We start from the raw sequence: 24,601 nt of genomic DNA on the forward strand, positions 1-24,601 counted from the left end.
TCCCTTCAGCTCCTTTGTCACCCCCGACACCCTCTCCGACCTCGGGCTCGACCGGTCCAACTTTGGATCAATGACCGTGTTAAGGACCCCCCTCCATAATCAGTCGGTGCGATTTCAGGTCCGTGATCTTCCCCAGCACTCACCTCAAACACATCGTCCCAATTTGGGGTAGAAACATTTAACAGGACCACTGGATCCCTTCCAATTTGCAATTCACCATTACAAACCTGCCCCCCCCGAATCTGCTACTATATTCCGCATCTCAAACGCCACTCGTTTATTTACCAGCACCGCCACTCCCGCGTCTTCAGGTCTAATCCCGATGGAAGACTTGCCCTACCCACCCTTTCCTTAGCCTGGTTTGATCCCTGATCTTCAAATATGTTTCTTGTAAGAAGACCACATCCGCCTTCAAGTTCCTCAGGTGAGTGAAAACATGCAACCGTTTAACTGGCCCATTCAGCCCCATCATGTTCCATGTGACCAACCTGGTTGGAGGGTACCCTGCCCTCTGCCAATCAACCATACTCCTTCTTAGGCCAGCCCCCGGCCCATGCTACCTGACCTTTCAGGTCCACCCTCCGATGTCCACCATCACTACTCCTTCCCATGCTACGCCACAGCAACAACACATTTGTCAGCTGCCCCCTCCCACCCTAAACAAAACTACCACATCCCTCTCTGCTACACTAACCACCTCATCACCCCCCACTGCGCCCTCGTTAACTAGCCCGCCCAGCTAGCCTGGCAATCCCTGCCCAAGGCGCCTAAGCCTCCTTCACCCCCGCTGATCCCCCCCCCCCGCTGCTCGCACACCCTTTTTTTACACAAGCAACGATAAAACAAGACAAAAAGGTGCACTCGCCCTCAATCGCGACAAAACATCTCGAAGGAGAAAAGTTCTCCAATCACCAACAAAAACAAAGATACAAGAAAAAACAGACCAAAAAAGCACCCATCTCCTCACACCTCCTCCACAGTTCAATGCCCTCCTTTCTCCTGTCAGTCCATTGTCTCTTAAAAACTCCATCATCTCTCCTAGTGTTCCAAAATAATGTTCTCGGCTATTAAAAGTCACCCAGAGGCGGGCAGGGTACGACATCCCAAACTTCACCCCCTTTTTAAAGAGAGCAGACTTCACCCGATTGAACCCTGCTCTCCTCTTCGCCAGGTCCGTACCCAGGTCCTGGTACACCTAAAGCTCACTCCCCTCCCAGGTGCATCTCCTCATCTGCCCCGCCCATCTCAGTATCTTCTCCTTGTTCAGGAACCGGTGAAGATGCACCACCATGGCCCTCGGTGACTCATTTGCCTGCGGCTTCCTCATCAGGGCGCTATGCGCTCAGTCGACAACCAGGGGCCGGTCAATGGCCCCCTCCCCCATCAACATCTCCAAAATCTTGGCCAGAAACGTGTTAGCATCTGCTCCCTCGATGCCTTAAGGCACCCCCACAATTCTTAGGTTGCCTCCGGATGCAGTTCTCCAAGTTCAACCACTGCTGCATCTCCAGCATCACACCTATCTCGGTCGCCAATGAGACAAGCTGCTTCCCCACCGCCTCCTCCACTTTACGAATAGCCTGGCACTGGGATTCCAGCCTCTGCTCCACGTGGTCAATTCTCACTTTTAACGGTTCCACCGCCTTGGCTGGGTCCTCCTGAGCTTCCCTCCTCTGTCGGCTAAACTTTTCATTTAAAAAGTCCACCAGTTGCTCCATCGACCACTGGGCAGGCAAGGCAGACCCTTTACCCTCCGCCATCTTGACCTGTGGTGCACGAAGGTTCTCTTGCTTCAACTGCTCCCTTCTTGGCCTACTTCTGGTCCCTGGATCCATCCACCAGCGCCACCAGTCGAGTTAAACTTTTCTCCAGTCAGCCCTACACCTTTTTTCTACAAAACATCAACCCTACAAACGGGATCCAAAAATAAAAGTGAGCGGGAGCTGCCAAATGCGCGGCCACACATAACAAGGCCGCCAGCAGAAGCCTAGATTTCCCATTCTCAGCCACACAATGCGTTTGATTGTGAGGAATCATAAGGGGAAAATCTGGGCGCACGTTGAAGACCATATCATCTTCAATAAGACTAATGTAAGATAATTGCAAACCATCATTCTAATAACTTACAGAATAACTAGCGAGGCAATTCGAACTTCCAAAGGAAGAAACCTTGTCACCTTTTAATTGGTCAAAGGGTCATTACAAGCTCTTTGGGCACATTATTCTGTCACAATGACCTCTTCGTACTGTGCTATTCAAGAAGGCATCAGTTTTAAAATTAGCTTTTCTTGTATATTAATGAATTTAATTGTTTCTGTGCTCTCCTGCCAAATAAACTGGTAAAAGTTTTATGAAGGAAATAGGTGTGCAGATTGTCGAATTCAATAAATTACTCACCTGTTTTGTAATAAGAAGAGCCGATTGGTGAACAATATAAAGAATCTTCGTTCCTCAAAGTGCATTATGACAAATTGAAGCAGCCAATGTTCTCCTGTTGTATCCAAATAAGATACGAAAGGCGAGAACACGCACTAAGAGATTCAAAATCAACTTCTTCCGTGCTTTACCAGACTTCTGAATTACCCCTCTTGTGGACTGCATTGATCTCTCCAAGCATCTTGTCGCCTGAGCAGTACTACACTCCGTTTGTTTCACCCGATGTCTATGTATTTACATTGTGTATCTATCGCATGTTCTATGTTTTTCATGTATGGAACGATCTGTCTGGACTCTACGCAGAACAATACTTTTCACTGTACCTCGGTACACATGATAAAATACCCAAATCCAAATCAATTCAAAACAAAAAGAAAATGGAATCTAAACAGCCAAGTGATAATCCTCTTCACGTCATAACAAAATAAAGCAGCATTAAAAAAAATCAGACTCTGCAAATTTGCGATAAACACCATGTATGAAAATGACAAATTTATTTAGATTTAAATAAATCATTCTGAGGCTACAGAAGAGTATATGCCATGAAAGCTTACAAACAGGTAAGCACTACATTTTCCACACCCAGCTTTGTGGCATCAATTCTTAAAGCAATTAAAGTCTGGCTTTAAGTGCTACTTTACAAATTCCACTTGAGTGTACAATCAGAAGGATTACTGAAGGATAACAGTCACTTTAAACAATGGATGTGACAAAAAAAACAGATCAGACTGTTCAAATAAGTTTTAGCAGCATTTTAACTTCAGTTCTAAACCCCAGAGGATGTTACTTTGTGTATTCAACACATTCAACAACTTGTGTGAAATCGAGCACCAGGATGAGGTGGATTCTTAATTTCAAGACCGACATGGAAAAACTACAGATTGCAAGATGGCATTATATTAACAAAGCAAATAATGTATTGATAAAGTGCAGTCTCTCGTATCATCTCATCATTGAAACATTTTAATGTGAATTCTGTGTAGTTAGTCATGTTATGAGGAGGCCCTACTGTGATGTGGCAGGCTTATAATATGGAATTTTTAGTTGCTTTTAAAAAAATGCACAAATGATTCCAGAATAAATCAAAAGCACAGCACTGGAAAATACCTAGCTGCAATTTGCATCAACACAGTTAGAACTGTTATTTCCTGTTTGTTACAAACATCAGTTGCTGTTGTGTCCCTAAATGGATCTTTCATACCTCTTGGTGGTGGGGAAAATGTGGCTGATACGAAGATACTTTGCAATCCAAATTGTGCTGCAATGATTGTTGATCTACCACTGGAGAATTAAACAAAAGAGGGGGAGAAGGAAAGAGTCTGCATAAAATGCACTAAATGATTACCTTCTAGCTCATCATTCTTAATGATCCAACCATGAGGTTAATTTTCAAAGTCAAGTGGGGAAAAAGCACTTGGTGTTTTTACCTGTATATCCAACTGGCCCACAATTTATATATATATATATATATATATATATATTATATATATATTAAACACTGCTCATCTATTATTAACAAAGTAACAAAATTGATAAGAGTTAGCATAAGCTTCATACAAATGCTGAACTTTTAATTTTCTTTACATCTTTGAAAAAAACGCCTACAGCATTTGCCGCTTTTAAAAACAAAATTGGAAAAACATCTCTATTCATGGTGGGGCAAGGAGCACTTAATGTCTTTCAGGAAAGAGTGCTATATAGCTAGCAACAGCATCTTGACCTCTTTATATACAAAGAGAAAAATAAAAAAGTGCTTGCATGAAAAAATGAAATGACAAGAAGATGTCAAAATATGCATTTAAAACACAGTCCCAGAAACCCGTATCATAACCAATGGCACCTATCTAGAACTTCACATTTCTTGACCTCCTCTAACCTTCATTTGCATTTCAGAATCACAGCAGAAAAAGGTTAATTCACCAAGCTCAAAAGAAATTCTGTTTCAAATAGTAGAGAAAAGTGTTTGAGCTTACAATACATTGTGTAAACAAAGCTTAAATATCTCATTCCTTCAGTGCCCATCAGCTCACTGTAAATTCATTTTTGCTGTAACCATAGGGCATTTATAATACTCTCTGTACATGCCAAAAACTCTATCTGTTTTGTAAATAAAAGGAACATAATTAACACTGATCTATTTTAAGATGTTACATATTCAATTAAGCCTGTAGAGGGTGTAGTGCACTGATGCAACTGCCCAACAAATTTGCTTACCACTTCTGCAAGTCTAAGGCCTTTGGTTAATACAGTAATATACTGCACTGCCCACACTATCCCAATCACCACAAGCCACCATAAAATAAACTTCAAAACAGCTTTAGGTTATTTTATCCAAATATGTCTTCATCCACCACATCCTGTTAGAACTTCCAAACAACACTGTGCATTCAGTCCTATCTCAAGTGCACAGTAACCAAAGTGCTTGGCTCCTTATATACCGTCCCATAATGTGCGTGTTTGTGGGAGGAAAGGCATTGCCTTTAGTTTGAAGTAGCTGCAATGGGTTTGTCCAGTTCCATCTCCAGCGGGGACCCATTTGGCTGAAGGCTGCTGTAGCAGGATTTACAGACACGGCTAGGCTCAAAAAGCTGCTGACTCGGCACTGGGATCTTCTGGTTGCAGCAACTTGAACAAAACACATTCCCACAATTCCTTTGAAGGAACAAATAGGCAGGTTGTTAATTAAGATCTTGTTTCATCGTTTTGCATGCAACTTGTCAAAAATATAAGGCTAATTTTCAAATATTAATTAAGTTCAACGCCTAAAAATAAAGTGTTCAGCTTTAGAACAATAATTAGTGACTTTGCATGCATGAGCTTTATAGTTACCAAATACTTGAATTGACGGAAAAATTAATACAAAGGCAAAAACACTTTCTTGAATAAAACAGTGATCCTCTTTCACATTTCCAAGAATTATTTCAGTAAAGCAAATGAAGCCCAAGTTTTAGTATTTCCCTTCTGATGATTCTGAAAATATTAGTAAAGCTGCTCCACTCAGCAGAAAATCAAAACCCAAATTTTAAAGAAATCTTTATTTAAATAATTTAAAATAGCTAATTCCAAATAGGGAGGGCATTATTTCCATATAGAACTCTTACTTCTCTCTTTTTGTTACGAGTTCTCAGGATAGAGTATGCGTTAATCGTTTAATACGATTCGGTTGCTTTTTTTTGGCGCGACATCAGGTTACCTTTATACGAAGCTCACATATGACATTAATTTAGCTCTTGAAGGAGGCTGTTACAGTTTATAGTGTAACTAGCACCAGTTATTGAATGGGTACACAATCAATAGAATCATAGAATGGCTACAGCATGAGACACAGCCATCTGGCCCGTCGAGACTGTGCCAGGAGTTTGCATGAGAAATCTAACTATTCCACTGCCCTGCCCTTTCCTCACAGCCCTAATGCAATCAAATTGATGAGTTGACTCACAAAAGGCACATTTTAAATGTACTCCCAAGTCATGAATGTTGGAAGTAACAATTATAGTGGATTACAAACAGAGGTTTTTCACGAGTATTTAATAATCAATCACTGGTGAAAATGGTTGAACATGTGATAGCATTTTGTAACTTCAATGGGGTGCTCTATGTCAAGTGAAAGATTAGAGCTTTCAATTGCAGAGATCTTTCCTAGGGTGGAACTAAAGTGAAACTTATAAGTTTCCAAATGAGGGGTGGGGAGGCGGCATAAAAATTGAACTGGAGAAGTATAGACCTTTTCAATTTAAATCATTTTATACACCTTGCACATCCTTTAGGTTAGATGAGCCACTGGCACAATTTTTATATAGAAAATGTACATGTTTTGCAACAGAAATTAGGTCCAAAGTTTCATTACACAAGATATTGGGTAGTTAAACACTTGAATCCAATGAATGGATCAGTTGGTAAACACACTTCTCACACTGCAACTGTTGATAATGACCACACATCTGTTATTTGATTACTTTATGGAATAAAAAGGGAAAGTCACAATACTGCAACCAACAACTAAAACTAAAAGATCTATTTTGAAGGTTAACATGCAGTCCACCAATATTCATTAGCCTAATATGTAGAAAGCTGAAACAAAAACTTTTCAAAGCCAGTTGAGATAAAAGATATATTTCCTGCTGATAACAAGGTTACTACAGTCTCTTAATTAGGTCACAAGACTGGGGAAAAGTGTAAAAAGACTGCACAGTAAAAAATAAACAATGTTCAGATTATGTATGGATAAACGAAGGTTTAATAATCACAATGCAGATCCCTAATTGGTACAACCATGATTATCAAACTGATTCAAAGCATAATGTGATGAAATGTCAAAATATGTGTGTGCTGTGAACTTACAAATAGAAAAATATTCAAAAGGCTTCATTCATTTAATGTAATTAAATGTGTGCAATGGACATGGGTGTCAAATCCAGGTATGTCACTCCGTTTCTTGCTCAGCAAGTTGCATAACTTTAAGATGAGGATATGGCTCTAAGTGCCTGGATAACACCCGAATTGTGAAGTTCTTTGCTGAACTTTTAAATTAATCTGATTTTAATTAAGTATGGTTTAAAATTGCTTGAGATGTTCAGCTAATAAGGCATAAGTAAATGTTAATTCAACATCACCAGGAAATGAAGACAAACAAGAGACAGAGAAGACTGTTGAAAATGCTCACCATGTGTCATCAACAGGCTCCCTGTCCCTGCAAGATGGAAAAAACAGCTCAGAGGGAAACTAACTAAGGAAAAGGTGCAAATCAGCAGGGTAACAGCGAGGGAATACAAACAAATGAAAAACGATATGCTGCTACTTTACAATGAAAGAAGCATATTAGAAATAATTAAATTACTTTGCCAATAATATCATTATCAAAGGAGGAGGCTAATTCAATGTAGTATCAATTCTCAAAGCAGAAGCAACATTTGGAAAAATCCCTTCCAAAAAGGTTACTTGTTTAATGCTCACTCTAAAAAGTAGTCAGGGTGACAAGTAAGATATGTTAAGCACCATCCTACAATTATACACTGTACTGCCTTCAATGTAGAAAACATCTCAAGGCTTTACAGAGGAATACACACAGGTACTGCGCAAAAGTGTGGAGTCAGGTGACCAAAGGCATGATTAAAATCTAGGTTTTCAGAAGGGATCCAAAGGCAGGGAGAAAGGAAATTAAGTTAAGGGGAGTTCAAAAGTGTCAGAATGAGAGAGCTATCAGTTGAGTTAATAAGGTGGGGTGGGGGGAGAATTACAGGATGCCAGAGGAACAAAGGGCTAACTGCTCTTGAGATGGGCAATAAATGCTAGCCTAGCTTGCAACACCCACACACCATAAATAAATAAAAATAGGGAGGGGGTGGAAGTCATGGAGGGATTTGAAAACCAGGATGAGAGAATGTTAAATTTGAAGTTTTGCTGAACCAGGAGCTAGTGTAGGTCAGCAAGTACAAGGGTGATGGGTGAATAAATATTTTTCATTTTCATGCCTTTTGTCTGTAACATCTTCCAGCCATACAACCCAAGAGCTCTATATTCCTTGAATGCTGGCCTCTCATGCACGCCATATTTCCTTCACTCCATTATTGGTGGCCGTGCTTTCACTGTGTGGGTCATAAGCTCTGGAATTCTCTTCCTAAATCTCTCCTCCTCTTCCTCTAAAAAGATCAACATTTTGATCACTTGCCCTCTCAAAAGGTGGAGGAATTCTCCCTGCCAATATTTATCCCCCAATCGATATCACAAAAAAATAGTTTGTGATGATCATATTGCTGTTGGTCAGACTTTCCAGTGCGTATACTGCAGCTGCATTGTCCACATTAGAACAGGGAATACACTGCAAAAGTACTTATCTGGCTGTGCAGCATTTTGGGACATTCTGAAAGGTGCTAACATAAATATAAGCTCTATTTATCTGCTAATGTGGCTTGGTGTCAACATTTGGAACATTCCTATGTAGTGCCAGAGGTCCAATGGAACCAGTAAGCTGCACTGTAACGCAACTTGCTGCGCATGCATCATTCAGAAAGGAATATGCATCCCAGCACATTGTGGGTCACTGGTGGAAGAGTCTTGCTTCACAATGCTATCTACTTTAAACCTATTTTGCCATTTTATAGCAGGATGGGTAGATCATATACCATGTTATCAAACAATGCTCCAGTGAGCAAAATATTTTATTTATACCAATAACCTTCCACACTCGCAGGGACAACTGGAAGTGACAGTAGTTTAAGCTGGTGTGACAGCATAGTACATCCACATAAACAAGCATGTAAGTGGGATGAAAAAAAACTAATAAGGAAGTAGTGGCTGCATCCCTCTTAAATCAGTCAATTGTTTAAAAAGGTTATGATAGTTCTGGATTTTTAAAGCTCCAACTTCTGAGTGGATTGTTTTGAAACTTCTGGGGAAATACACGCTGACCATGACTTGTAGATCCTTGAAATATGCAGGACCCCTGAAAAGGAAATCATCTTTGGTTTGAGAAACATTACAGGGAAAAACCTGTTACTTGCATTAGTCTGCCGAGTGAAAAGGTCCTGTGGAAATCTGTATGCAAGTGATGAGAATGAACCTTTGAGAGTGAACTGCTTGAAGGATCAACAACACAACCTCCCTAATGTACAAGTTTAATTTCTCTACATTTAAGAAGGCTCAAACTACTTGGCATAAAGTGGTAAATTTGGAATTAGTGGGTAAGCTACCAAAATATACATTTTTAATTTAAAATTTCAGTTCTCCTTAAAATTATAGCTAGTTACAAAAAAAAAAAAAAAATGAAATGTTGTCAAATCATAACGTGGACCCATCCCATAATGTGCATGGTCATAAATGCCACAAATGCACAATCCTTGGCAACTAGTATACTTAGTGGTATTGCACCATCTGTCAAATACAATGGATCTTTTTCACAGATTGTCACCATTTTCTCAATTATAGCCACTTCTATGTTTAAATAACAATTCGAGGTAACTAGCACTTCATGTAAAGACAAAACTAGACAAAAGAACCCCATTTAGCTAAATTGTACAATTTTATGTGCATAGTACCTGCAGTGGTGCTTTCTACTAGCCAGCCAAAATCGACTTTCACAGCCATAGCACTGCGGGGCCAAATGATCGGGATACCATCGAGTCACCTAGGAAGAGAGTGTGAAAACAAGGAAACAGCAGTTTTTGAAGAAGTTACCACCTTAAATTTCCAAGTTTTACAATAGCATTTTAGTCTTCTACTAGTATAATTCATAAGCCCTTTATAATGAATTTAAACTGCTATGTTGTGGAAAAACTGAACTTTTAATATTGCTTTTCTTTTTTCACATGGCTAGGTAATAAGCAAAAAATCTAACCATATAAATGTTCTTTGGGATAATTTTGATATACAACTTTCCAACGAGGAAACAAGAATGTTAATCCAAAAGAACATTCCCTACAACAATAACTCAATTAAAGACAGAGGTGATCAGAAAAAGAATGTAACTAGAAAAAAAGGAGCCAAACATTTTAGTAACTAATAGAAAATGCACAGAAAGAGCATTTAGGATGCTCAAGAGAAAATAGCTAAAAACAGAACTTAGTTTCCAAAAGATAATGTTAAAGATTTCAGACACCAGCAAACAATGACATAACTGTACAGACTATTAAACTGCAACCTCGCCCAAACCATGCAGAATAACACTGCCACAAGAATTTAGAATACATGGCACAGGATTGTGTTTTGAGTAAATTACTCAGATACTGGACCAAATCTTTCTGACCCTGCCCATTGGCACAGATATGGGAATGAAATGAAAATGAGGCAAAGACAACCATGCACTTGAGTTAACATATAACAACTTACATTTATGCTGTGTCAGTTATTTAGGGAAATGCCTCAAGGCACTTTACAGGAATGCGATCAAACAAAAAGATGCAAATATTAGGATGGCTAATTATAACTTGGTAAAAGAGGTAGGTTTTAAAAGTAATGAGCTGTGAGGAGGCTCAAGGAGGGAATTCCAGAGCTTAACGTCTAGATTACTGAACGTATGACCATCAATGTCGTGCATATCATAATATGCACACATGCACATAGTGAGGTAAAAGCAGGCAGTGACAGACACCCAGGTGAGCCAATCAATGTACAGAACAGAACACGACCAATCACAAGACAGGACACCAGAGGGGGGCTTACACCTATAAAACACACGAGGCATCAGCACTCTGCCTCTTTCCACTGGTGATAGCTACAGTGATAGTCAGGGTGTACAAATCATTCAACACCTCCAACACGTGGATCAGAACTAGCCTGGTCTAGATAGTTAGCTTTAGTTTACTTAGGGTAGTCGAGAGTCAACCCACAGGCAACTGTGAGTTTTGTTGCTAGAGTTCAAGAAATCTTTTATTGAACCAACGCCTTCGTTTGGTGTATACTTGATCAGTTAATTGCATCGTGTGCAATCCGTGTCACCCCAGGGTCAACAACACGACATGATACCAGAAGTGGCTACTGCCTCGAAGTAATTTACTGTTGAAAATTCTGAAGACCAGCAACTACCTTCCTGTGGCATGGAAAAGATCCAGGCACATACGCAGCACCCCATCTCCAGGAACCTTGGCGGCAACTGGCGGGTCTTCAAGCAAAAATTCAGCCTATACCTTTAGGCCTCGGGCCTCGAAAGTGTCTCCGATGCGCAAAAAATTGCCCTGCTGCTGTCTACCGCGGGGGACCAGGCCATCCAAATCTTCAATTCGCTCACTTTCTTGGATAGTGAGGACAAGGCAAAGTTCCAAACTGTCCTCGCAAAATTCGACAGTCACTGTGAGGTCGCAACAAACAAAAGCTTTGAGCGTTAAGTATTCCAGCAGCACCTTCAGGGTAAAGACGAGCCTTTTCAGTCTTTTTTTACTCAGCTTCGCATTCTAGCGCAGTCCTACAACTACGGAGACACCGCTGATTCCCTCATCAGGGATCAGAGCAGCTCCTAAAAATAAAAGATATGACCTTGCCAGTGGCCATCGAGACATGCAAAGTCCACGAACTGGCGAAAAGTCGCTATTCCCGCCTGAAGTCGGCAGAGCAGGACCAACTCGCCTCCCACGAGGCTGAAAGTGTACAGGCCATCGCCTGAATGTGGGGCCTGAGCATCGATGAAGACGGCCATTTTGCGCGCTTTTCCAGGGCTCCCACGCATGCGCACCACGGTCGGGAAAATGAAGCGGCCGAAGATTACACTGCGTAGGTGTGAGTGGCGGCTGACCGCACTGCGAAGGCGCGACGACGCGCCTAACGTTACGACGTCGACGTAATGACGTGCCCCAACTGCGGCACCGCCCATTTAAAACGGCAATGCCCCGCGAGAGGCAAGCGACGTCTCAACTGCAAGAAGCTTGGCCATTATGCTGCTCTGTGCAGATCTGCACCTCCGACAGGGGGCCAGCGGTACCAGGTCCAACGAAAACGAGTTCAAAGTGTGCAGCAAGGGCTGCTGGACTTGGAACCAAATCCCATCACCGATCCAGAGGACGACTGCCCGGAGTCCACGTATCGAGTGGGCATCATCACCATGCATAACCATGCCTCCTCACTTTCACCAACACACACGCCCATCCTTAAAATGGATTGTGCGGACAAGTGGCGTGCCACAGTACAGGTCAACAATTGTAGCATCCGGTTCAAGCTCGACACTGGTGCTTTGGCCAACCTAATATCCAAAGCAGATCTGGCTTGCATCCAGAGGCAGCCTACCATTCTTCCACCGGCTTGCCAGTTGCTCGATACAATGGGAATGCCATCATGGCGCTAGGGTCCTGTCACCTGCAAGTATCCAACAGGGCCGTCAAGGCCACTTTGCGGTTTGAGATCGTCGAGCCCCGCAAGGCTTCTCTGCTGGGTGCCCGAGCATGCAAACTCCTCCAGCTAGTTCAGCGTGTACATGCCATGTCCTCAGCTGACAACACTCTGCAAGTTGCCATTGAGGAGCTCCTACTGCAGTACCCGGATGTGTTCACAGGGATGGGCACACTGCCCTACCGCTATAAAATTCTGCTCAGGCCTGATGCCATGCCTGTCATCCATGTGCCAGCGCCCCTCAAAGACAGTCTGAAGGCGCAACTGCAGTATCTCCAGGATCAAGGGATAATATCCAAGGTGACGGAACCAACCGACTGGGTCAGCTCGATGGTCTGTGTCAAGAAGCCCTCGGGAGAAATACGCATTTGCATCGATCCCAAAGATCTGAAGCGCAGCACGTGGGCAGCATGGTAGCATTGTGGATAGCACAATTGCTTTACCAGGGTCCCAGGTTCGATTCCGGCTTGGGTCACTGTCTGTGTGGAGTCTGCACATCCTCCCAGTGTGTGCATGGGTTTCCTCCGGGTGCTCCGGTTTCCTCCCACAGTCTAAAGATGTGCAGGTTAGGTGGATTGGCCATGATAAATTGCCCTTGGTGTTGGGTGGGGTTACTGGGTTATGGGGATAGGGTGGAGGTGTTGACCTTGGGTAGGGTGCTCTTTCCAAGAGCCGGTGCAGACTCGATGGGCCGAATGGCCTCCTTCTGCACTGTAAATTCTATGATAATCTATGAAACATTATGAGGGAACACTATCCAATCCCGAAGCGGGAGGAGCTGACGAGTGAAATGGCGCATGCCAGATATTTTACAAAGCTGGATGCATCGAAGGGCTTCTGGCAGATCCAGCTGGACGAGTCCAGCTGGAAGCTATGCACATTTAACACTCCCTTCGAGAGATATTGCTACAACCGAATGCCATTTGGCATTGCGTTGGCCTCCAAAATCTTTAATCGAGTAATGGAGCAAATGCTCGAGGGCATTGACGGTGTACAGGTCTATGTTGACGATGTCATCATCTGGTCCACGACCCCGGAGGAACATGTTGCCCGTCTGCAGCAGGTCTTCAGGCCCATACATGCCAACGGCCTGATGCTCAACAAAACTAAATGCTCCTTTGGCAGGTCGTCAATTAAATTTCTGGGCGATCAGATCTCACAACAGGGCGTGCAGCCGGACTCAGACAAAGTCCAGGCAATTAACACGATGAAGACTCCAGAGGACAAGAAGGCGGTCCTCCACTTCCTGGGGATGGTGAACTTTCTGGGGAAGTTCATTCCCTTTTTAAAAAAAAAAAAAATGTTTATTAAGAATTTTTAAACAAAATTTTCAACCATACAAACAAACCAGCCCCCCCCCCTTCCCCCAGTAACAAAAAAGAAAGAAAGCTCGCATAGCAAGACATGAACATGGCAAGTCAATATGGTACAGAACTTTGTACGTTGGATTCCTCCCGTACATGTCAGATTTCCGGATCATTCATGTGTTTTCTTGCTCAAATGCCCCCCCCCCCCCCCTCCCCGAAAGATATCCCCCCCCCCGGGTTGCTGTTCCTGCTGTCCGACCTTCATCTAACGCTCCGCGAGATAGTCTAGGAACGGCTGCCACCGCCTGAAGAACCCCTGCGCAGACCATCTCAAGGCAAACTTTATCCTCTCCAACTTGATAAACCCTGCCATATCATTTATCCAGGCCTCCACGCTGGGGGGCTTCGCCTCTTTCCACATTAACAAGATCCTTCGCCGGGCTACTAGGGACGCAAAGGCCAGAATGCCGGCCTCTTTCGCCTCCTGCACTCCCGGCTCGTCCACTACTCCAAATAGTGCTAGTCCCCAGCTTGGCTTGACCCGGACTTTCACCACCTTAGATACTGTTCCCGCAACTCCCCTCCAGTGCCGGGCATGACCAAAACATATGGACATGGTTCGCCAGGCTTCCTGAGCACCTCCCACATCTGTCCTCCATCCCAAAGAACCTACTCAGCCTCGCCCCTGGCATATGCGCTCTGTGAACTACCTTAAACTGTATCAGGCTAAGCCTGGCACACGAGGAAGAGGAATTAACCCTACTTAGGGCATCAGCCCACAGCCCCTCCTCAATCTCCTCCCCCAGCTCCTCTTCCCATTTACCTTTCAGCTCCTCTACCAAAGCCTCCCCCTCTTCTTTCATCTCCTGGTATATCGCCGACACCTTGCCCTCCCCGACCCATACGCCCGAAATCACCCCGTCTTGAATCCCCTGTGCCGGGAGCTGTGGGAATTCCCTCACCTGCCGCCTCACAAACACCCTCACTTGCATGTACCTGAAGGCATTTCCCGGGGGTAGTCCAAATTTCTCCTCCTGCGCCCCCAAGCTCGCTAACGTCCCATCGATGAACAAGTCCCCCATTCTTCTAATCCCTGCCCGATGCCAGCTCTGAAACCCCCCGTCCATCCTTCATGGGACAAACCGATGGTTATCCCTGATCGGGGACCACACCGAGGCTCCCATCGCTCCCCTATGTCGTCTCCACTGCCCCCAGATCTTTAGCGTTGCCGCCACCACCGGGCTAGTGGTGTACCTTGTGTCGGAGAGAGCGGCAGCGGTGCCGTCACCAGCGCCACCAGGCTCATTCCTTTGCAGGACGCCATCTCCAACCTCTTCCACGCCGCCCCCTCTCCCTCCATCACCCACTTACGGATCATCGCCACGTTGGCTGCCCAGTAGTAGCCACCCAGATTCGGCAACGCCAACCCTCCTCTATCTCGGCTACGCTCCAGGAACCCCCTCCTTACCCTCGGGGGTCTTGCTCGCCCACACAAATCCCATAATGCTCCTGCTCACCCTCTTAAAGCAGGCCTTGGTAATCACAATTGGGAGACATTGGAATACAAAAAGAAACCTCGGGAGGACCACCATTTTAATCGACTGTACCCTGCCCGCCAGCGAGAGTGGCAACATGTCCCACCTTTTAAAATCCTCCTCCATCTGTTCCACCAGCCGCGTCAAATTAAGTTTGTGCAGTGCCCCCCAGCTCCTAGCTACCCAAATCCCCAAGTATCAAAAGCTCCTTTCCGCCCTCCTCAACAGTAGGTCGTCTATCCCTCTTCCCTGATCCCCCGGATGCACCACAAAGAAATCACTCTTTCCCACATTGAGCTTATAGCCCGAGAAGTCTCCAAACTTCCTTAGGATCTGCATTTCCTCAACCATCCCCTCCACTGGATCCGCCACATACAGCAACAGGTCGTCTGCGTACAGCGACACTATGTTCCTCCCCCCTCGGACCACCCCCTTCCATTTCCCCGACTCCCTTAGCGCCATGGCCAAAGGTTCAATTGCTAATGCAAACAGCAGAGAGGACAGGGGGCACCCCTGCCTCGTCCCTCGATACAGCCGGAAATACTCCGACCTCCGCTGGTTCGTGACCACACTCGCCACCGGGGCTCTATACAGGAGGTTAACCCAACTAATAAACCCTCCCCCGAACCCAAACCTCCTCAACACTTCCCAGAGATAGTCCCACTCTACTCGGTCAAAGGCCTTCTCCGCGTCCATGGTTGCCACTATCTCCGCCTCTCCCTCCACCGATGGCATCATTATCACATTTAAGAGCCTTCGCACATTGGTGTTTAGCTGCCTACCCTTTACGAATCCCGTCTGGTCCTCGTGAATCACCCCCGGGACACAGTCCTTAATCCTCGTAGCCAACATTTTTGCCAGCAGCTTAGCATCTACGTTGAGGAGCGAGATCGGTCTATACGACCCGCATTGCAGTGGGTCCTTATCCCGCTTCAAGATCAAAGAGATCGTCGCCTCCGACATTGTCGGGGGCAGGGTCCCCCCCTCCCTTGCTTCATTGAAGGTCCTTACCAGCAACGGGGCTAACAGGTTTACATACGTCCTATAAAACTCCACCGGGAACCCATCTGGCCCCGGGGCCTTCCCTGACTGCATGCTCCCCAGTCCTTTAACCAGCTCCTCCACCCCAATTGGCGCCCCCGAACCAGCCACCTCCTGCTCCTCCACCCTCGGGAACCTCAGTTGGTCCAAGAATCGTCGCATCCCCTCTTTTCCCCCTGGGGGCTGGGACCTATACAGCTCCTCGTAAAAGGCCTTGAATGCCTCATTCACTTTCACCGCACTCCACACCGTAGTTCCCCTGCCATCCTTGACTCCACCTATTTCCCTCACTGCCATCCTCTTTCGGAGCTGATGTGCCAGCATCCGACTCGCCTTCTCCCCATATTCATATATCGCCCCCTGTGCCTTCCTCCACTGTGCCTCTGCCTTCCCTGTGGTCAACAGGTCGGACTCCGTCTGGAGACTTCGTCTCTCCCTGAGTAGTCCCTCATCAGGAGCCCCTGCATATCTTCTGTCCACCCTTAAAATGTCCCCCACTAACCTCTCCCTTTCCCTACCCTCTCTCTTCACCCTATGCACCCTGATGGAGATTAACTCTCCCCATACCACAGCCTTCAGCGCCTCCCATACTACTCCCACCTGCACCTCCCCGTTGTCGTTGGCCTCCAGGTACCTTTCGATGCACCCCCGCACCCTCCCATACACTTCCTCGACTGCCAGCAGTCCCACATCCAATGGGCGTTGGTTCCTCTCCTCCACCAGCTCTAGCTCCACCCAATGCGGGTCTGAAATGGCTATGGCCGAATACTCCGTTCCCTCCACTTTCCGGATCAATGCCCTGCCCAGAAGAAAAAAAATCTATCCGGGAGTAGGCCTTATGTACGTGGGAGAAAAAAGAAAATTCTCTAGCCAAAGGCTTGGCAAATCTCCACGGATCTACTCCCCCCATCTGATCCATGAACACCCTGAGCACCTTGGCCGCAGCCGGCCTCTTCCCAGTCCTAGATCTGGAACGATCTAATGCTGGGTCCAACACCGTGTTAAAATCCCCACCCATTATCAAGCTCCCTACCTCAAAGTCTGGAATACGCCCCAACATCCGTTACATGAATCCAGCATCGTCCCAGTTCGGGGCGTATACATTCACCAATACCACCTCCGTCCCCTATAACCTACCGCTCACCATCACGTATTGGCCTCCATTGTCCACTACTATGTTCTTGGCCTCAAATGACACCCCCTTCCCCACCAGTATTGCCACCCCTCGATTCTTCGCATCCAGCCCCGAGTGGAATACCTGTCCTACCCATCCCTTCCTTAACCTGACCTGATCTGCCACCTTCAGATGTGTCTCCTGAAGCATGACCATGTCTGCCTTCAGTCCCTTTAGGTGCGCGAACACTCTTCACCGGCCCATTCAGGCCCCTCACATTCCACGTGATCAGCCGGATTGGGGGGCCACGTCACCGTCACCTCCCCCCCCTCCCCCCCGGCCGACTAGCCATCTCCTATCTTAGGCCAGTCCCGTGCCCGCGCCTCCCGCACCCTCCAGTCCCCCAGACGGGGAACCCCCGCCCCGACCATCTCTTCCATTTTCTGTTCCCCCTCGGACAGTGCAGCAGCAACCCTATTGTCTCCCCCCCCTCCCCGCTAGATCCGCATCTAGCACTTTTGCTCCCCCCATATTACTTCCGTGAGTCAGCTGACTTCTGCTGACCCCGGCTTTCCGTTGATCTCCCCCGTGTGGGAGTCTCTCCTCCTCCTTACCTTCATCCATCCTCCCCCCCACTAGCGCGGGAAAAAGCCACGTTTTCCTGAGCCAGCCCCGCCCCCCGTGGCGCAGCTCCTGTTGCACCATCATCCCAGTTCCCCCATCCCAGAGTCTCACCTCCCTCCAGCACCGACGCCCACATTCCCCACTATCTCGTCAACAGAAAAAAAAAGAATTTTAACCAGAACTCTACCCACATCCCCATCCATCATCCCACCCATGAAGCATTCTTTACCCATATTTACAACCCCGTATACAACCAACATCCCCCCCACAACCACAGCCCCTCAGTTAGAGTCCAATGTTTCCGTTTGGATAAAAGTCCAAGCCTCTTCTGGCGTTTCGAAATAATTGTGTCGGTCCTGATAAGTGACCCACAGTCACGCAGGCTGCAGCATGCCGAACCCGACTCTTTTTTTGTGCAGCACCGCCTTGGCCCGGTTGAAGCCAGCTCTCCTCCTTGCCACCTCCGCGCTCCAATCCTGGTAGACTCGGATCACCGCATTCTCCCATCTACTGCTCCGCACCTTCTTGGCCCATCTCAGAACACTTTCTTTGTCCGCGAAGCGATGGAACCTTGCCACTATCGCCCTTGGCGGCTCATCAGCCTTGGGTCTCCTCGCCAGGACCCGGTGAGCCTCTTCCAGCTCCAGGGGGCTCGGTGAGGCCTCCGCACCCATCAGCAAATGGAGCATCGTACTCACATACGCCCCGGCATCAGCTCCCTCCACTCCTTCTGGGAGACCCAGAATCCGGAGATTCTTCCTCCTCGACCTGTTCTCCAGGACCTCGAGTCTCTTGGCCCACCTTCTGTGCACCGCCTCGTGCGCCTTTACCGCCAGGCCCAGGATCTCGTCCTCGTTCTCATTCGTTTTATCCCTCACCTCGCGAAGCTCCACCGCCTGGGCCTTCTGGGTCTCCTTCAGCCCCTCGATCGCCAACAGCATTGGCACCAGCACCTCCTTTTTAAGCTCCTCCACACAGCGCTTGAGGAACTCCTGCTGGTCCGGCCCCCATGCTGCTCAATCTCCATCCTCCGCCATCTTGTTTTTTCCCCCTCGCTTTTGCCGCTGCTCCAGAGCCTCTTTCTCTGACTCTCCACCGCTAATCTCCGCCATACAACGTAAGGGGGGGACCTTACTTTACCTTCCCACACGGGATTTAATCAAAAGATTTCCGTTGGGGCTCCTCTGGAGAGCCCAAAAGTTCGTTATAGCGGGAGCTGCCGAAATGTGCGGCTTAGCTCCGCATCGCCGCAACCGGAAGTTGGGGAAGTTCATTCCCAACCTCGCGTCACACACCACGGCCCTCAGACACCTCGTGAAAAAGTCCACCACTTTTCAGTGGCTGTCCACGCATCAAGAAGACTGGCTTGAGTTGAAAGCGAAGCTAACCACCGCTCATGTACTAGCCTTCTTTGACCCAGCAAGGGAGACCAAGATCTCCATAGACGCCAGCCAGGACGGCATTGGGGCGGTGCTCCTGCAGAAGGACGACACCTCATCCTGGGCTCCATGGCCTACGCGTCCAGGGCCATGACGCCAACTGAGCAACGCTATGCTCAAATTGAGAAAGAATGCCTGTGCCTGCTCCATGGCGTTGTGAAATTCCACGATTATGTGTATGGTCTCCCGACCTTTACCGTGGAGACGGACCACAGACCCCTGGTGCACATTATACACAAGGACTTAAATGACATGACACCCAGGCTCCAGCGCATTCTCCTTCGGCTCCGGAGGTATGATTTTGAACTGGTTTACACACCGGGGAAGGAGCTAATCATCACGGATGCCCTTTCCCGTGCCATCACCTCACCATGTGAGCAAGTAGACTTCATGCACGACATCATGAAACTGTGTGCCAGCACCCTCCCGTCATCCGACGATCGACTCGGCATCATTCCGGGAGGAGACAGCCAAGGACCCTCTGCTGCAGCGGGTCATACATCACCTCACGAATGGCTGTCAGAAAGGGCAATGGTCCCAATATTATAATGTAAAGGATGACCTAACTGTTGTCGAGGGAATCCTTCTGAAATTGGATTGCATCGTCATCCCGCGCAGCCTCCAGAGCTTGGTGCTCACGCAGATACACGAGGGACACCTCGGCATCGAGAAGCGTAGGCGCAGGGCCCGGCAAGCTGTCTATTGGCCCGGCATCAATGAGGACATCTCAAATATGGACCTCAACTGCGTGACATGCCAGCGGTTCCTGCCTGCTCAGCCCAAAGAGACGCTCCACCAGCATGAGCTCGTGAGCTCTCCGTGGTCTAAAGTTGGTGTGGACCTCTTTCACATCAACGGGCGTGACTACATCCTGATAATTGATTATTTTTCCAGTTACCCCGAGGTAGTGAAACTATCGGGCCTAACATGCCGGAGCGTAATACGGGCCTGCAAAGAGGCATTCGCCAGGCATGGCATTCCGCTCACGGTCATGAGCGACAATGGTCCCTGTTTCTTCAGTCAAGAATGGTCCAACTTTGCAAAGCAATACCACTTCCAGCACATCACCTCGAGCCCGCATTACCCACAATCTAATGGGAAGGTCGAAAAAGGAGTCCACGTCGTGAAGCAATGCTCTGTAAGGCTGCGGACTTCAATCTCCCTCTTCTGGCATACAGGGTAACCCCTTTGTCCAATGGGTTATCTCCGACTCAGCTCCTAATGAATCATAACCTGCGGACGACTGTCCCAGCCATTCATGTACCTGACCTGGATCACCTTCCAGTGTTGCAAAAGATGCAGATCAGAACCAGGCAAAAGATCACATATGATGCTCACGTTACGGATCTGCCACTCCTCTCTCCGAAGGAGACTGTTCGCATTCAGTTGCCTGGTGGCGGCTGGTCAGCTCCTGCTGTTGTGGTTAGACAGGCTGCTCCCAGGTCGTTTGTGGTTCGCATGGCGGATGGATTGATTGTAAGGCGCAACAGAAGGGCACTACGCAAACTTGCATGCCCACCACTGGATCTCACTTTCCCAGATGTCACTTTGCCCGACCTGGACACCTCGCTCCATGAGGCCACCAGCCTAGCTACATGCCAACTGGTCAAGACACCATCATCTCTGCCTCCACCCCTCAGGCGGTCCACGAGAATCCGTCGACAGCCTCAAAGATTGGACTTTTAAATAATTCCCTGTATATATGATGTTATGTTTCTGCACGCTAGATACCTTACATGTACATATCCATCCACTCACCGATTTTGTATATAGTTACTTTTGTAAATATGTCGTTTCTGCTCTAAGCAGCCGACAACATTTAAAAAAAAAGGGGGGGGGCTTTCATAATATGCACCCATGCACATCATGATGTAAAAGTAGGCAGTGACAGACACCCAGGTGAGCCAATCAATGTACAGAACAGAACACAACCAATCACAAGACAGGACACCAGAGGGGGACTTACACCTATAAAACACACGAGGCATCAGCACTCTGCCTCTTTCCACTGGTGATAGCTATAGTGATAGTCAGGGTGTACAAATCATTCAACACCTCCAACACGTGGATCAGAGCTAGCCTGGTCTAGATAGATAGCTTGAGTTTACTTAGGGTAGGAGAGTCAACCCACAGGCAGCTGTTTTGTTGCTAGAGTTCAATAAATCTTTTATTGAACCAACGCCTTCGTTTGGTGTATACTTGATCAGTTAATTGCATCATGTGCAATCCGTGTTACCCCAGGGTGAACAATACGACAGTGCAGAGGAGTTGGGAGATGCACAGAAGCCAAACAGAAAGTTAGCATTTGCATCGCTCTCTTACAGTGCATGACACTATCTGCCCAGTTCTCCTACTCACTATGTTTAGATGCTTCAAAGAACCCAGATGCAGGGAGAAGGAAGTCTTGCCTCACTAACTTTAAAAAATACTTTTTCCGCAAAATATCTTGCTTATTATATTCCAATAGCCTTTCTCCAATCACATTTAAAATGTAACCAGATAAATATTTGCTTGTGTACTCAATTCCCCTTGGGGCCTCAGTGCTTACCAAGTTGCATCAATACATGAATTGAATATCCCTTTATTCTGTCACAAATTAAAATTGAATTTACGAAGAAGCTTCCATGACATTAACAAGAGGGCATGGATCAGGGGTGCCATTCAAATATCAAACTCTGATGAATGTGTATGTCATAATAGTCATGAGGGAATATATTACATGAACAGTGCAGTAAGTTAGTAAGAATCATAGAATTTACAGTGCAGAAGGCAGCCATTCAGGCCAATAAGTCTGCACCAGCCCTTGGAACGAACACATAACCTAAGCCCATGCCTGCACCCTAGCCCCATTATCCAACCTAATCTTTTGGGCATTGAGAGGCAATTTAGTATGGCCAGTCCACCCAACCTGCACATCCCTGGACCGTGGGAGGAAACCGGAGCACCCGGAGGAAACCCATGCAGACACGGGGAGAAAGTGCAAACCCCACACAATCACCCGAATTGAACCTGGCTCCTTGGAGCCGCGAGGCAGCAATGCCAACCACTGCACCACCTATATATGTGAAAAAGGGAATGAATTAAGTTGGAGCACAATTAATTGACAAGACTTCCATAAATATTTATATATTTCAGAATCTCTATTGGAATGATCACCCCTCCCCCTCCTGAATAATGATCATTTTTGTGAATGTTGAGCTATCGCGTAAACTTAGAATCAAACCATATTGCTTCCTTTTCCTGGATCTTACTGGAAAGAAGGTAGCACAATACAATTGCAATTACAATGTAAAAAATGTCAAGGCACATACTGAGCACCATGAAATTAAAAATTTAGGCAGCATAGTGGTGCAGTGGTTAAGAATGGCAAGTTACTTGCCAAAACTCGGTAAGCGAGTCCAAGCTAAATACGTACCACTGCACAATTCAATTAGATGAAACTTAAATGCACTGACAATTTTGTTTCCCAAGAAGGCACAAACGTCAGCCTGAATGTAAACATTCATTGCCCCAGTTAAAATACATATGGTGTGTGAATAGAACAGCAACTGTACTTCAGGTATACATCCATGTTCTCACTCACTTCTTTGTTAAAATTTCAGTGCAGGTTCTATTTTGAATAGCCCAAGAGTTAATTTGGCACAGATGATCTCAGTAAATATTGAAACCAAATTAACTTGACAATCATCCTAAAAATTCTGGCTTATGTATCCTGTGTTTTCTTCATTGCACAATTTCTAATACAGGAAGTTAGTATTCTTCTTTCAAAAAGCTATCTCTGGTCCTTTTCCTTAATTCACTGTTTCATCAATTTCTTGCCCACTCATTTTCTTGTAAAGTTCTCAATTAGGAAAATACTAGATTATTACGACCTCATCCTGAAAATTTCCTTCACTTATTTTGCCCTCCAGCTATATCGAATCATCAACTTGCCCACGGCTTCGATGTATTCTGGATTGGATTTTTAAAATCTCCCTCAAATAATTTCTTTTAAAACAGAATCTCGATGTATATTTTATCATTTTGGACAGTTTCCTTGCTTGTTTAAGCTGTATTTCTCACCTCAGTGTCCTGCTTTTCCACTTGCTCCCAACTGGTCTCAGAAAATATTTCTGTGCTGCAACGGGATAAGCAATTCTGATCCATATTGCTCTCAGAGTCTGGGATAGAGGTCTAATTTCAGAACAAAAAACAATGGTAATGTAAAATCTGTATTTACAAAAAGTATTTACAGCCAGCAGCATAAAAGTACTTTCAGTGACAAACAAGTGGCAGATCATTTCTAAACTGCTAATAGATTTAGATTTACACAATTCTCAGTCTGTGCATGAGCATTTTATATGAAAATTAATGGAACTCAGACCTTCAAACATTGAAGACACCCATAATATACTCACAAATAACAACAATTTTACTGTACATAAATCAGTAGCATTCTTCACAATCAAGGATTAATTAACAATTGGGTAACTTACATAGAATAGCATGAATTCATTTATTCAAAGAATGTTAAAAGGTGCATCGAGCCCGAAGTATATTTTGTCCTGTGTTAATTCACATATGCGATAACAATTCACAAACCTGTGCATCTGAGGTTTTTGTTTAAGCTAAATTTGTTAAGGTTTGTCAGGCATAAATTTGTTTTTGTTACTTCATGTTGATAATGACAGGCTGATGCATTTCACTTCATGCCAATTGAATACAATTCTGTCTGCCCTTCGATGTCCCCTTGTATACATGCAAGAAGTTTTCTGCTCACCTTGTTAAAATCTGAGTCGAGAGAGAATTTGCCTGACTTTCAGCCACCTAATTGTTTTTTATCATGTACATGATCTGCTTATGGAAACAGTCAAATTTTGGATAAACAAATGGCGTGTAAACTTCAAACTATGACAAGGATCTTACTCCCAAGTAAGAATCTTCAGTTATTTGTGTAGTTTGCTATTTAGATGCCCAACCTTGTGACATTTAAAATTGTATTAACTCAAGTGGCATTCTGTTCCAACAGTTGATCATTCTTGTCATGTATAGAATTGAGAGTAAACTAATTTCATACAGAATGTGACATGATTTTTTACTATTCCTCCTTTCTGAAGGCAGTGACCTGCCCAAAGTTACAATTATATCTGTGTTGTCTGTGACCATTCTTTATGTGCAGTACGGAGAGGGTGTGATGGCAGGCTATTCAGCTGTCGAGGTCATTACAGCCATACTTGATCCTACTTCATCAGGTGTCCAAACAATATATGAACTTTCCAACAGGGATCACTGTTGATCACAGTGAATAAGAAA

The 24,601-nt window shown here is 45.7% G+C and overlaps 1 protein-coding gene across 12 annotated transcripts in view; it reads right to left on the bottom strand.

The window, feature by feature from the left end:
* Window positions 1-2,913: 2,913 nt before the first annotated feature.
* The window catches only part of mtmr3 (myotubularin related protein 3), a 190,454-nt gene continuing 168,766 nt past the window's right edge, over window positions 2,914-24,601 (bottom strand). For 9 of the 12 annotated variants that reach the window (XM_072495930.1, XM_072495997.1, XM_072495980.1 and 6 more), the window contains 4 exons: window positions 23,372-23,482; window positions 9,471-9,559; window positions 7,100-7,126; window positions 2,914-5,088 (listed from right to left, as the gene is read on the bottom strand). In XM_072495930.1, coding sequence (XP_072352031.1) covers window positions 4,917-5,088; window positions 7,100-7,126; window positions 9,471-9,559; window positions 23,372-23,482 — 399 coding nt within the window. In that variant the 3' untranslated portion in view covers window positions 2,914-4,916. Of the gene's footprint in view, window positions 5,089-7,099; window positions 7,127-9,470; window positions 9,560-23,367; window positions 23,483-24,601 lie in introns of those variants that run through there. The other 3 variants (XM_072496012.1, XM_072495943.1, XM_072496004.1) reach the window with 2 other exon arrangements.

The sequence above is a fragment of the Scyliorhinus torazame genome, chromosome 1, assembly GCF_047496885.1.
Source record: "Scyliorhinus torazame isolate Kashiwa2021f chromosome 1, sScyTor2.1, whole genome shotgun sequence".
In the NCBI taxonomy this organism is placed as follows: domain Eukaryota; kingdom Metazoa; phylum Chordata; class Chondrichthyes; order Carcharhiniformes; family Scyliorhinidae; genus Scyliorhinus; species Scyliorhinus torazame.